General features: G+C 32.5%; 1 protein-coding gene and 1 long non-coding RNA gene across 4 annotated transcripts; one reads left to right on the top strand and one right to left on the bottom strand.

Annotated features, from left to right (window-relative positions):
* Positions 1-336: 336 nt before the first annotated feature.
* Positions 337-10,098, bottom strand: LOC134247503 (WD repeat-containing protein 62-like). 3 transcript variants are annotated; one of them, XM_062729854.1, is made up of 10 exons: positions 9,992-10,098; positions 8,756-8,952; positions 8,489-8,613; positions 5,750-6,108; positions 5,202-5,454; positions 3,572-3,719; positions 3,240-3,370; positions 2,061-2,167; positions 1,690-1,735; positions 337-1,122 (listed from the first exon to the last, which is right to left on the bottom strand). In XM_062729854.1, the coding sequence occupies exons 4-10, from the start codon at positions 5,935-5,937 to the stop codon at positions 718-720; spliced, it is 1,278 nt and encodes a 425-aa protein (XP_062585838.1). In that variant the 5' UTR covers positions 5,938-6,108; positions 8,489-8,613; positions 8,756-8,952; positions 9,992-10,098; the 3' UTR covers positions 337-717. The 3 variants fall into 3 exon arrangements, with proteins under 3 accessions (XP_062585838.1, XP_062585837.1, XP_062585839.1); XM_062729853.1 differs by having other exon boundaries at positions 9,988-10,092; XM_062729855.1 differs by having other exon boundaries at positions 339-1,122; positions 3,240-3,358; positions 9,988-10,092.
* Positions 10,099-12,481: 2,383 nt separating this feature from the next.
* LOC134247501 (uncharacterized) lies at positions 12,482-14,614 on the top strand. Its single transcript, XR_009987868.1, has 3 exons — positions 12,482-12,563; positions 13,204-13,305; positions 14,535-14,614. It is a non-coding gene; the product is annotated as an uncharacterized LOC134247501 (long non-coding RNA).
* The last annotated feature ends 797 nt before the right edge of the window (positions 14,615-15,411 follow it).

Raw genomic sequence — 15,411 nt, 5'->3', positions numbered from 1 at the left:
ATCAAGAAATATCCTCCTCATACTTACAAAGAGTTATAACAGAGAAAAAAAAAATAGAAATGGAAATATTTAAACGTTTGTAATATTATAAATACTTAGTAAGATAATAATAAGATATATTGAGAATCAAAATTTTGGCTTAAGTTTATTGATTTCTCAGTAAATTGTCTTGAGGCCTGACTGATCTTGGATGAACCCTATCTTTCTTTTCTCCGTATGTACTTTATTCATCCAAAAATTCTGAGATGTTCTCGGAAAATTTCCTCCAAGTTTATTAATTATATCTTTATTTTACACATGTACATAGTTTTATGCTGTTTTCAAACCGTATCTAAATGATATACTGACACTTGTTGAATTAAACTATAAACAAATGAAAACTTTTATTACATGTAGGAATCACAATCTTTTGCTATAAATACAATGCTTTTTACGATGTAGGTTGATACTTATGGTTAAGAGCATTGCATTGTTAAGAAGTAAGTACTAAGTAGTAAACATGCTATTCATATATCAAAATATATCAATATGATATATAAACTCCTAACAATGCGTTAAAATAAATATACAGTCTACATTTAGAAAATATGGAGATAAATACTCATTTCTTAGGTACAAATTAAATTGATCTTCTGTAATAAAAGGGATGATTGTTCTGCTTTTGAATATGTGTCCTTTAAATTTCATCAGCATGTTCACCTTGGAGAGGGTAGTCTTTTAACAACTCTCCTCCTCCCTGAGTTTTTCCCTTTGTAAGTCAGCTAAGTTTTGTAGTACCATTGTATTCTTCTTAATACTGGAGTCTAACGTCATCAACAGACGTCCATTCTGTCTTGTTGCTTCCAGTAATTCCTTAAGTGTATTCAACATTTCCCGCCTTAAAGAAATTTCATCTCTTTCTTGGATACCTTGTGTAAGAGTGTCATCTTTCTTTTCTTTTGAGGTATCATCAAAGTCTTCCTCTGAAGCTACGTTTGGTTGTTGTCCTGAAGTTAAGGAAATCTCCCGAGGAAAGATGCATGGCAGGTCAAGCATGATTTCCTTCTCCTTCGTTCCAGATGATGACTCTTTGGTTTCTTCACTTTCCTGGGTGAGGTTTTCTTGCATTTTGTCTTGTTTGATCTAAGATTTATCAAACATAAAACCAGTGAAAACTTTCTTATTATTAATTTGATATGTAAAAATAAATAGACCTAATATTTTGATGGAATGTTTTTTTTAAATGTTAAGGTTATGGATCAAAATACAATATTCCGATATTTAAAGAAAACTATTATCAACAGTTCAAGTCTATTGTGACATGTTTGACTCTCAAGGTCGGTAAAAATTCTACTAAAATTAACATTTAATCATATACTAATAAGTCTCTACTGTAAAAATATACCTCATGACCTCAGAACGGGGCATGGTAGTAAAAGATGTGTTTTATAAAAAGTACCCAACTAAAAACTGACCACGTGAACTTATATGCTACACTTATTACTAGTAAATATATAGGACAAATGTAATTATAAAGGCAATTCAAATTTGTAAAATCTGACCATCGAATGGTATCAGAAAATCAAAATTTACCACTAAATACCATCCAACAAGTTACATTTTATCATATACTACCTACCTTTGCACAAGTACTATTTAAATCTGACCATGGGCTACCATTAGACTAGTTAGAAATGATTGTAAACTCACATTAAGCAAGTCTTGCTGCTGCATACAGATCTGCATTGTCATTTTACTAGAATGAAAAAAAAGTCCACTGCATGTAAGAAATAGATAATGCCTTTTGAATTTATATTATCAAACAATAGAATTTTATTGGTATTTATAATTTTTTTTAAAAATCAGCATTTTTTTTTCACTTGAACATGTTGAATGACCAAAAAAAAAAATACATTTTTCTGGCTACATTTCTTTTTGATATTCAAATATTCAAAATATTCAAGAGCCTTCGTTTCAATTTATGTGCACCATTTTCAACCATTAAACTGATGCTCCTCTACTGGACCTGAGACTGAAATCTAGAGTATATATATTTTATTAATCCAGTCAGAATCACTAACCTGATGTTTTCTAGTTGTGACTTAGACCAATACTTGGAGGAGAGGCTCACTCGCGGATTTATGGAAGTCAGACTTTCTTCATTTTCCGTCTTTCCCTCTTCCATCTCCTACAAAGAGTCTTTTTATGTTATAAAAGTAAACTTTAACAAACTGAGTACTGTAATATACTTGTCTTCTACCAACAAGTATAATCTGGTTACTCTCAAAAATCAAAATGGTCATAATTCTGTAAAAAGTTATGGAAGCAGAAAGAAACGCAAATCTGATCTGTAACTCAACTCATCGTGTTACACTCTCAAAATGGACGTCAGCTTAGTAACTATAAGTGTTAAAAACACAGAAAGCCAAGTGGGACAGACTAACAGCCAGTTAGACAGACAGAGGACGGGGAAACCTAGACCTTAGACATTGGCAATAAAGGATTGGACTAGTAATATTGTCTGATTTTATAAATGTTCAGTTTCAGCATATATATTTGGGTATTGTTTCTCTCTCTCTACCCCCTCTCTCGATTTAGTCAGAGCGCTACTTAATTGTGTCTTGTTTGTTTGTTTTGATCATATTCATTGACAACATGTCAAAGGGACTGGACACAAGTTCCAATTGTGCCATTATTTGTCTCCTAAATCTATAGGACGTTCGTCACAAATTTGTTTCTTTGTTATTTAATACTTTATAAATATATCATAACGTTTCAAAATTGATCCAAACTGGATTTTTGGACAATGTCTTTTTTTTGAAAATTGGAAGAAATCCACATCAGTGTTGTGTATATTTCTTCAATGGCTTTCATTTTCTTTTAACAATACTTGATCAATTTCTTCCGTGTCAGATTGAAATAAGAACATTTTGCCTGTTCAGTTGTTAGGACGCTGTATTTTTGCGCAGACGGTTTTGTTTACAACTCTTGCCGACTTTGATTTAATTTTTAATCCATTTAAAAGACTTCATTATAGATAACGACTGTTCATTCGCCAAAATGGTCAACAAACAAAACAAGTGAAGAGATGTATTTCATAACAAATACCCTTGTAAATGTTTGCAGAATGATGAACCTAATTCCTAATCAATTGGCTTGATAATATCTCATAATAGTACTCTAAATTTGGCACTTTTCTACAATTACTGAAATATTTGGTTTGGATGTAAAGCACAGCATTCAATCCATTCATCACTCACTGTGTCTATCGGTTCGACTGAGGGGTCAGTCCCGGAAACGGCGGAGTATTCTGGATTCTCCTCTTGGTCCACGTTATCCTCAACATCTTCCACAGACAAGGTTTCCTCGCCGGACGGCTCTGGCAACAATACTATTCAGTATCAGTACTTTGGAACATTTAGGCAACAAGATTTTCACAGGTAACATGTTCCCATGTAATTTGAATAATCCTCAGCAAAATTAAAATTTATATTTTCAAAAACAAAGTACATTGAATGTATGTCTATGAATCACAATCTGAAACGGTAATTTAGATAGATTACTTTATAGATATCTACATGTTACTACTCACTGTCATAATCCACAGGCTCGCCCTGCACACACGGACCCTTTCTTCCACTTATCCATGGCTTTAAACTGTCATTATTTACCGCCCAACGACCAGAAGGCGGCTGTGGTTGGTGGTCAGATTCCCGAGAACTAGAGATATCCCTGCCCATCTGGAAACAAATGGCCAGTCATTATAGGTAACAAAGGTCATTTCCTTCCCGATAAAGTTTACCCTAAGAAACACTTATTTATTTTTCAAAAAGTACAATCCTTAGTTCTCATCTAAAGTGATAATCCTTTCTATGAAAGAGCCCCTGCATGGTCGAAATCTTGTTTACTGTGTTAATATTCGTTTATTTTCTCCTCAACCGACTATTCCCCATATAACATTTGCAAAACATTCACTTAGACCCAAAAGGCTTACTACATTTAGAATCTTCATTTGATTAATTATAAACAGCAAAATATCTAAGATCCAAGATATCTAACTTTTATTGGTTATTTATCTCTTTATTGATATTGTGACGCGAGGCGAACTCGTCAACACAATTTTTATAGGGAACGTTGGTTTTTATTGTGAAAATTATTTAATACTCCATATTGAATCACACACTGTAACACTATAATCCACCGCACTAGTAAATTCCAAAATATAAATCCCAATGTATCAATTTGTTAAAGTAAACCTTGTATTAAACCTTTACCTTTTTTAAGTAATAAAACCAATTCTATTCTACTATTTATTTACAGTTTAAAGAAAATGAAAGTCATGTAAAATTATAAAAATAAATCAACCAAACTTCTTTTATTCTCCTAGCTTACTTAATAATTCCCTATTAAAACTATATGTACCAATAAATACCTTTATATTTATTACAAATCCCTAATATTTTAACCAACCACCAGAGCTACACCTTGGTAAATATTTCGGTGCAACTCGGTGTTTACCAAGATTAACCAAGTCACCAATACACAACACCTTGGTAAATTTCGGTGTAAAATTGGTGCTGGTATTAATTTCCAGGAATAAGAGAAGTAATAGCCGTTTAATAATTTAGGCTATCACCAATAATTTCTCCGAAAGCCCTTGGTGTGTAATAATTTTACCAAAGATCTCGGTGAAATATCAGGTGTCACTTGGTAAATCCTAACCAAACTATAATAAATGTTTAATTACCAAATCCTCTCTAGCCCGTCTTAACTGAGCCTCCGACATCTTCAAAATAATCAACAAGTCTACAGAGCAATTAACCAATTGAACCCTATTTATACTGGTCATCCCCTCAATGACAGTTATATACTGCGAATTAATAGAGATGCTGGCTAAGAAACTCCCCCTACCAGACGGCACCCCACTGTGAATAAATAGAAGTTGGGAAGTTATACAAATTAACAAAGAAACATTAAGCAATGTATTAACACAGCAATTCACTACTGTAAAATTAGATCATTAAACAATTATCAGGATATAGAGTTACAAAACTTTACTTCAAAGGTAAAATATAAATTTGTAACAATATGATAATGACCCATATAAGCCATCACCATTATAATCTTGATCACGTTGACCCATATAAGCCATCACCATTATAATCTTGATCACGTTGACCCATCTTGTCTAAAGTTTTCCTGCCTTGTTATCCCTTTCTCACCTTCGCCTGTATCCAGTCGGGTAGTCCGGTTATGGTGCTGTTGAAGTCAGACAGTTCATCCTTTCTGTCGGTCTGTACCTCTGTCTGGATACTAGGTGACTCTTTATGTACCTGTGGCTCTAGTTCCTCCTTGATCTTAGGTTTAGCTACCCGTTCACCGGGGCTCCTAACAGCTTCCTCCAGAGCTTTTTCTAGTGAGATAGGGGCGGGATCAGCAATCCGGTAAGTCTTACTCCAGATTGATCCGTGGTTCCTAATATTTAACCTCAGCTTTGTTCATTATATGTTTTATAATATGATTTTAAGTATATAAGACAGAGAAAGCTAAGAATAGTTCAATCGAAGAAAATTGTACAATGTTCAATATCATCAAATAGGCGAAACACAGAAAACGAGATGTGTGAATGAAACCCTCATTCGCTCTCAAAACTTTACGCATTTCTCTGCATTAGCTGACTAGCAAAAATTATTAATACTAGTAAATCAAAGTATGTTGTCAATGAAAAATTCTACCTATTCCTCTGTATAACTTTGATTGATTCTCTAACCTGTTGATTTCCCCGTTGATGGCCTCAAACGGAAGTCTCCCCATCTCCTCCAGGAGGCCTCGCATGGACTCGGTCAGTTCGGGAGGCAGCCTCCAGACAAAGATACAGCCGTCGCTGGACACAGACACCAGACGCTTCAGGTCCGGCATGAACTTCACGCCATTGATCTGCTCCGAATGGCCGATCATGGTGGCCAGAATTTCCCCCGACTTGAAGTCCAGTAGACACAGACTTTTGTCCGAACAACTAGTGAACGCGTACTGACCGGAAGGGTCTAAATGAAGCTTTAGTAGACCCCTTTAGTTCCCTCTGCTCCTCTGTAACACTGCGTTTGCTTCCCTGTCTCAATGTTGTATACTCTATAAAAGGTACATTTATCCATATATAATGCAGAAACTTTTATTATTGAATGAAAATGATTATATTGAATTGTACATTGTTAAGATTACGTATTTGATATTTATGAATTCTTTTTTTTTTGTTATAAACAAAATATTCGAATGATATCGCCATACCAACTAAACATTGTGACTTCGTGGTGGCCAGGTACAATTCAATTTACTGGTTTCTAAACATATTCTAACCATATTTTACATTCACTGTAAATGCATTGACCGTGGGGTCACAATTCCGGAAAATGTCAATTTTTAATCAATCTTCTTGTAGAAAAACACAGCGATTTCTTGAAATTATTGTACTAATAAAATGTATTTAAGTACATGCTGATGAAGAATCTTTCTGTGGAAAATTTGTGACCTCGTACATAATGTATATTAATCCCTCAAAAAAAATTCTGTAGTATTTCGCACTAAATGAAAACATATTTAATGAGGGTCAGAGATCCAATCCATTAAGATAAACTAAAATGATGTATGATGTCAAATTAAATGTTCTGCAGGCAGTCATATGTATCTCTTAATTCCATTTGTTACATCAAAGAAATGATCACTGTTATGTAAAAGTTTAACATAAGGAACAATGTTCAATTTCATAAATCTGTTAGAGCATATCAATAGTGAGGCAGATCCCTAGGAACACTATAGATATAATATCAAGTGCTTAGGAGAAGGGTTTTACTATAAGCACTGTGAAGTTAAAACTTAAAATGTACAATGAGCAGTATTTTAAACTTCCACAGATATATTGGATTCCAAAACTTCATAAGAATCATTACAAATAAAGATACATTGCGGGCTCCAGTAAATGTTCAACCAAGTCTCTTTTGTTACTCCTACTAAGATATTGACAGTAGTGAGGGGAAAACGTCGTGAACTGTGCAACAATATATTCAAGAAGTGGTTTGAATCAATGTGGATACTCAAAAATTCCAAATGACTTTTGGACAGTTTGAAATTTACCAAAATCAACAGCTTAAAAACTTATGACTTTTCATTTCAACTTTGTACACAAAGTTTTTCCCCATGATAATTTAAGTCCAGGCTTTTTGATATCATCGACAGCTGCTTTTTCAATAAAAATGAATTTCGTAAATTTACTTACCTGGTCATTTGTCAAAATTATTTTGCTAAAACACATTCTGATTGCACAAATAAGAATTCTGAAGTTGCCATCGAAAAGTTGCTTTAGTTTATGATTGACAATATCTTTGTGGTTTTTGGAGACAAGGTCCTCCACAATCTAGTGGAATTCCAACGGGTACCAATTGCGCTCCGTTATTAGCAGACCTTTATGTATTGAAATGAAGCAGAATTTATGCAAAATCTTATACGTGATAAGAATAAAACACTTGTTGTGACTTTCAACTCGACATTTAGATATATCGACGACGTATTGTCAAATAATAATGGTCATTTCCATTCCTTTGTGGATACGATATATCCTAGTGAGCTTGAAATAAAAGATACCACAATGTCTGACACATATGTTTCATACTTGGATATTTTACTTGAAAAAGACAATAATAGCAATCTAAACACAAAGCTTTTATGATAAACGTGATGACTTTAACTTTCCCTTGCTTATGCAGCAATATACCATCACCTGCATACGGAGTATATATATTTCAATTGATTCGATACGCAAGAGCATGCTCTACTTATGAACAATTTCTATAACTAGGTAGATTAGTGACAAACAAGTTGATGAAACAAGAATATCAGCAGTCTCGTTTAAAGTCATTATTTTTTAAGTTTTATGGTCGATACAATGACCTCGTCAGCAAATACAATTTATCATTGAGTCAAATGCTGACTGACTTTTTCGTACTTATTGTTAATACATTATTTATACACCAAATTGACAACAGATTTTTCCGTTATTTTCTGATCATGACAAGAAGCACGGCGGGCGTAAACGGTCAGCAGGGAATGCTTACTCTTCCGTGGCACCTGATCCCACCTCTGATGTTTCGGAAGTCCGTGTTTGTTCTGCTCTTATTCTTTTTTTATTGTTTTATGAACATTAATTTAGAATAGAAAAAGCATATTTCAGATTACTATAGAATTTATATAACGTTCATGTGTAACGCAAAAAGGTAAGTTAGATCACAATATTTCATTTAATCGAGACCTAGGATCAAATCTTTATGTTTGTTTTTCGTATTCATAGTGATTAGGTGAGTGTTTCGTTCAAAAAAGGTGTGTTTCCAAGAGTATTGATAAAGTGAACCTGATCCTAAAGTATATCAAGGGGTGTTTTGTCTACTTTTAAATGAACAAGAAGCCCAAACTTCAACTGCCCTGTAAATTCTGGAATTATTAAAAAGTTAACACAGATTACCTGATGTTTCGGTCTTGACATGCGGTTGCCATGTGTTTCTGTGTGGGTTCGATATCTATTTCATACAATGTATTGGTGCCTACGACATGTTGATGTTTAGAAATTTCAAACTGACACTCTGGAGTCTGCAACAGAAATAAAACGCTTGAAAACCAGCTTGTTTAAATGGTATTCAAACAAACAAATTATGCTTCTTCAGCCAACATCAAACTTCAATGCATATTTTAATACAATAAAAAAATTAATGTATTGCTGATTGAATTATACCTTGTGTGCATCTCGGAAGAGAACAGATTTGTCTGTACTGGAACTAAGCAGCTTAATTTGTTCTTCGTTTTCCGTGAATTTGATGGCAGTAACAGAGCTGGAATGGTCAGCGAGGGTTTGCATACATTTGTAACTCTGATCCACGCCAAAGACGTGAATGAGGCGATCTCTACTACCAGACGCCATCATCTTGGGACCTTATCAAGAAAAACTATTATTTTATGTAAAAATATTCCTTTACAACCCCTTCTGTCCGACGCAATTAGCGTATGGCCTAAAACATAAAAACTAAAATTTAATAGAAAAATTTTAGTAAAGTTATAAAGTACGTGTAATGTAATATATACTGGGATCTACATGTATATCTTTTTCTCTCTTTCAAAGCCAAGGAATGCTCCAAACTGCACCAAAAGCCAATGTTGTATTTTTTTTTCAAAAAGAGACATTGTGAAAATACCCTCCTCGTTTACAATGATGGTAATTGTCATCTGTAGAAAGTTTCAATATTATGGCATTTTATTTTCAGGAAAATTTTTTACTGTAAAATTGTTTGATACAATTGTAGTTCAAGATTTAATGTATGGATCAGAAGTTCGGGGATTTAAGACAAACATTATATTTGAGTCATTCCTTCATTTATCACTCTTGAGAGCTCAAAATAATACTGTATACTAACTCTATGTTCATTCATTATTAATTTTAAGATTTATATGTTGTCTGTACTTGTTTGCCTCACGTGAGGCTCAAAAATGAAATAAAAATTTTGAAAGCTTTAAAGCTAGTCCTCCTTATTTTGATGGACTTTCTGAGTGACAGTTTTCATACTTATAAGTATTGTTAGGCCTTTGTTTCATTAAAACAATGAATATTTCGTCTATCTGATCAGTTATAAGGGCATATAGCGGGTGTGACCGGTCTACAGGGGATGCCTTCTTATCTTGGTCACCTGATTCCGCTTTTGGAATTTCCATGGGTCTGTGATTTATCACAATTATGCCCTGTTCATCTATTTGTAAAGTTTTTTGTTGTTGTTTTATATAGAATTATATAACACTGTTCATCATCTTTACCTTTTTAAAAGAAACTATTATTTATATTGCTAATTGATTTATTTAATGGAATTCTTTTTAGTATGAAAGCAAAAGTCTATAATATTTAACATCCATGTCATTAATAAATTTATAGAATATAACTTCTTTTTCCATGCAAGGATCTAAAAAAAACAAACTCACCCACCTGTAATTAGATTTGAGTATTGGACACAAAGAATTTCTTGGTCGTGAGCTTCTATTTTCATAATTTCCTCCATATTTGTTACATAAGACACCCTGGAATTAACATTTAAAATAAACATTACTTCAAGCAGATAGCTCACCAACAGTCCAGAATGTTTTCTTATAAATCTTTTTTGTTGAACAAAAGAGAAAATATGTTCAAGTTAAATTCACATTCTCGGGAATGAAAGGTTTCAACTCTCAGGGCTTTCTGGGCACTAAGATTAATTACTGTTCAAAGCGGGCAAAACATAATGTAGGCCACCATACTTAATGACCACTTAATGAAGCCCCCTTACATGTACCTTCATTAAAATTGAGGAATTAAATGAAGGTTTAATGCACGGATTCGTTCATTAAAACATTGATAGAACTGAATTTAATGACAAATTAAAAATGATCAGTTTAACGAATCTTCCATCATTCATTAAATATTGATACAACCATGAGTGGTATATACATCTGTTCATTTGCCCACCACGAAATGTAATTTTTTATATACACAACCACTAAAAAGTTCTTCATCCACGAAATAAAATCCCCACGAACAAACATTTTTTCCCTCAAACCACAAAAATCTGATCTCACGAAAATATGTGATTTTACAGTACTTCATGTTCGTCGATTTTGATGTTGCATATTGTGTCATTACAATTATATTACATTTGTGGTAGTATTTCAGAATCATCAATAGATGAAATTGTAGAAAGTCCATTAAGCAATACAAAATAGAAACAGAGCAAACACAAACCTACAAAACATCAGAGGTGGGATCAGGTGCCATGGAGGAGTGAGCATCTACCGTCGTGTGCTTCTTGTCATGATCGGAAAATAACGAAAAATCCGTCGTCAATTCTGTGTTTAAATAATAGACTACCGATAAATATGAAAAATGTCAGTCAGCATTTAACTCAATGATAAATTGTTCTTACTGACAAGGTCATTATATCGACCTTAGAACTTGTGAAATGACGACTTTAAACGTGACTACTGATATTCTTGTTTCATCAACTCGTTGTAGAAATTGTACATACGTAGAACATACCCTTGCGTATCGAATCAACTGAGATTTATACCGTATAAGGACGATGTTATTTAGATGTATGCATTGTCATTATTTTTTTTTTATTAAGGGGGGACCTATGTCGTTCTACGTCAAAGCAGCGTTATGTGACGTCACAATAGCGACGTTTGATTTTTCCCGCTGACTTTTGCAACTGTGATTATAGGCATAACATTGTTATCAATTAATAACGTACACAGTTTACAATAAGAATTTTTTTTTTCATCATTTATTACAGTTTTATTTGATTTTTGGAGTTTGTTAATATTAGAATTCTCTTCCTTTGGTTGATAATTCATAGCAATTTCAGTTGTGAAGAAATACCTCCATAATATGCTGATATAAAAATGCAAAAATTATAAGATGAAATTCAACAAAGACAGCGGCTTTAATCAGGGAAATATGTTTAATTTTATGATTACCATTAATTATACTTTCTGGATGAAACTGAAAAAAAAATTAAGAAATGTACTTGTACCTATATTTTATTGATTTATAGTCTATTGTATAAAGTCATTCCTAGGTTCTATTGGGTGTTGGTTGTTGACGGGGAAAGGGTGGGGCAGAATGATTAGAATGAAGAAGAAAAGAGATTATCTGTTTAAATTATTTCTTATCAAAACAAAATTCTCGTTTTTTGCAAAATAGATTTATATTCAGATGTTTGTCAGTGCTAACTTACCTTTTTATAGTGCAGAAAGGTCAATATTTATGACAGAAGAGAATGGAAATAAAAGAAAACGTCATATTTCTCGTTTATTATATCATAAAGGTATACCTTTTTCTTTGTTAAAATAAAGAGAGGGGTGACTTCTTTAAAAAAAAATTAATTACAACATTTTCACACAAAGACTTTTTAAGATATTACCTGTTACGCATGTCGGAATTGTAAAAAATACGACAAGAAAAACGGGGTGATACTTACATTGTGCTCCTTTATAATTTTTCATGCGAGATAAATTACAATGAATTTGCCTTCATTTTAAAGATACAAGTCATATAAATTAAATACATGTTGATTTCGATTGTGATTTGACATTTTTGGTTCTTTTTAGTGCATATTTGGAGTAAAACAATAATGTCTGAAGATAATCTATTTTTAGCGTTTCACACTGTTTTTGCACGTGCTCCTGTGCAAAAATAAGCACATAAAGGTATTGTTTTTAATGCCTAAAAATTAAAAGCAAGTGGTCAGGAAAGATATGTCAAAGTTTTGAAAATTTCACACAAAGACTTTTCGGACATAGGTCCCCCCTTAAGAGAAAGACATGGTTTTGACTCAATATGTAAATTTAAATACAGTACGATCACTAGCCTTGTAAATACGTATCAGTCAATCGGTGGTTAAGGCTTTACTTCCGCATCCTGTTGCAATAAAAGACCTCTGCAGTTACAGAGAATTCACAGCGTCCTAAAACTGAGTTTCTATGTTGATCATTATGTACACCAGCTGCATTTGGTTCCTCCTTTTGTAAGTAACACTAGAGCTATCTTGTTATTTTTTTGGAAAGAAAATAATCAACCGTTCTAAAAGTAATTCTATACCTTTCTCTCTTTCTCTCTTTTTCTCTCTCTTCTGTCCATATTGCTATAGTACACGTAAGCTAAAAAAAAAATGAAATATTTCAAATCAAAAATAAAATAATTTTTTGACTAACTTCAGTAAACATTTCAAATAAAAAAAAAATAATAATGACAATATATACATCTAAATAAAATTGTCCTCATATTTCAGTTTCTTTTTAAGGCAATATGAGCTGTAACTTTGATGTTGGAATTTTTTGTTGCAATATTACAAAAAGATACCACAATGACAGAATAAACTAACGTTAATAAACTTTCATTGTTCATTTTTCCGATGGAAGAACTATTAATACGCTTTGATTGAATCAAAATTACATTATTGTCGTCCTGTACAATGATGATGTCTTATATAAAACTGCATATTGGATTGTACATAGAAGTCTTTCTTCTGCTTTATTTTAGTCAAATAGATCATAAAGATTTAAGTTACATACAAATTTACCAAAATTACAACAGTAAAATAAAATTTTCAAAAATGCAGCTCATATTGCTCTAAGAATTTATATTTATTAAAACACTAATTTAAGGATCACTGGAACTGGAATTGATGCTAGCCCTTGTACGAAAGTAATTAAAAACGTAGAACCTTACGAGGTCGTAGAGTGCACAAGTCGCATTTGGGGAAAATGGTGAGATTTTTAAATACAAGAAAAAATCAATAGAATGAAACTGGTTATTGTTTTTCAATATATATATATTTAATATTATCACTGATATAATCATTTATATTATTTTATAAATTGGCATTACATATTTTACGAAAGATTTAAAAATAACTATGATAATCATTTTCATTTGTCAGTTTCTTTTATATAGAATATAAAGGAATATAGTTTTTGTCGTGTCAGTCCGTCCGTCTGTCTGTCTGTGCACAAAAACTTTAACCTTGCCCATAACTTTTGATTTAGTGGAGGTATTACTTTCATATTTCACATATATGTATTCCTTGTGAGAAGACCTTTCTTTGGGTCCCACCAAATTTGACATTTTGACCTTGGAATTTGACTCACTTTTACATGAAAAGTTTAAACTTTTATTTTATTTTGAACCGTAGATATCAGGACATTTATACTTTACATGTATATTTTTTGTTAAAAGACCTTTCATTGGATAACAACAACCTTGACCCTTTGATCTTGACCTTGTAGATTTCCATACTTGTGAAAAAATTTAACCTTGGCCATAACTTTTGAACGGTAAGGGATAGGGCTTTCATTCTTCACATATGTAATCTTTGTGAGAAGTCCCTTCATTGAATACCAAGAATTCAGACCCTTTGACCTTGACCTTTGAGTTTGACCTACTTTTAAAAAAACAAAAACCTTGACCATCACTTTTAAAGTATTATGGCTAGTGCTTTCATACTTAACATATTTAATTCTTGTGACAGGACCTTTCATTTGATAACAAGAACATTGCATTAAAGAAAACTTTCATTTTTGCTATGTTACCATACGGGGGCATCAGTGTTTCACAAACACATCTTGTTAACATTTGTATTTCTTGTGAAAAGGCCTTACTTTAGGTACCAGCGTATTTGATCTGCATTTGAGAAAGGTTAACCTTCGCTTGATGTTGCCATACGGGGGCATCAGTGTTTCACAAACTCATCTTGTTTTCTTATCGTTATTACTTCAAGATGAATGTCATTTCTGTTCCGATAATTTATTCGTTAGATGGTTTTAATTGCTCAGTGAATGGAAGATGGAAGGGTCAAACAAAACTAAATCGCGATTAAAAATTTAATCTAACAGCCTTTAATTTTCACCAAGCTCTTAGTACTTTGAGGTGAAGTCGGGTTTCTTTCTTTTAAACGGCATACTTTTCATCTTGAAATGGTTTCTTACGTTTTTTACAGTACTCACTATGCTACGTTATGGCGATATCGCGTGTCCTATAGACGGACATGTTGTGCCGGATATGGAGGTTATAACTGTCAACGTAAGTACCTTATACAAGGGAAAATAGAAAGATGCCAGAATACCATATAATATTTTAAAGCAATATGAGCTACAATTTTGATGTCAGAAAATTTTGTAGCAATCTGAATGACAAAAAAGACCTTTTTTTTAATATCTATAGTTAATATTTCCTAAGGAAGAACTTTTTATAAGCTTTGATAGAAGCAGAATTACATTATTGTCGTCCTGTACAATATAAACCCTTTTATAATACTATATATTTCATGTACAGATGTATTTAATCTGACATTTAGAAAACAGTGGCGTATATTCCTTTCTGCTGATGTGTAGGCTTGTGTGAACAGTGGTGAAGTCACGGTATTTAATTCCAGAGCTGCAAAGTGTGGGTAAACAAGGAGCTTCCTCTCGATAGATATTGGGGGGGGGGTTCTAAGGGACAACTTTTGCAAACTCAGACATCTGCAATTTTAATTTGACCAGTGAAAATAATATTGTACATATATTATAGTTTATATCGTGATGTGAACACTCTTAAAAAAGTTTTACTTAGTAGTCATTTTTTACTTGAAACAACAAACATAAGTAATAGATAATTACTAAGCATTTACTTAAAATTTAAAATCAATTACTGAAATATATGTCAATTACTAGATTCAAATGTTTTACTTGATTTTTGTATTTTAAAAAATTGTTTTACTTACACACTAAAAAGTTTTACTTAGTAATTTATATTTACTTAAATTTGTGTATATAAGTAATAACTTTACTTGGTCTTTAATACTTACATTTTACCACTATTTACTATATAATTAA

Source organism: Saccostrea cucullata, unplaced genomic scaffold (assembly GCF_032062105.1).
Source record: "Saccostrea cucullata isolate Sc308-1 unplaced genomic scaffold, CSIRO_AGI_Scuc_v1 ctg18580, whole genome shotgun sequence".
NCBI lineage: Eukaryota > Metazoa > Mollusca > Bivalvia > Ostreida > Ostreidae > Saccostrea > Saccostrea cuccullata.
This window is presented reverse-complemented; position numbering and strand designations above follow the sequence as displayed.

Excerpts from the sequence above, each read along its gene's own strand:
- LOC134247503 (XM_062729854.1), bottom strand. The coding sequence starts at position 5,937 with ATGATCGGCCATTCGGAGCAGATCAATGGCGTGAAGTTCATGCCGGAC. Across the intron at positions 5,455-5,749 it reads ATCAACGGGGAAATCAACAG|GAACCACGGATCAATCTGGA; the intron begins GTTAGAGAATCA and ends GTTAAATATTAG. Across the intron at positions 1,736-2,060 it reads TCACAACTAGAAAACATCAG|TAAAATGACAATGCAGATCT; the intron begins GTTAGTGATTCT and ends TTTTCATTCTAG.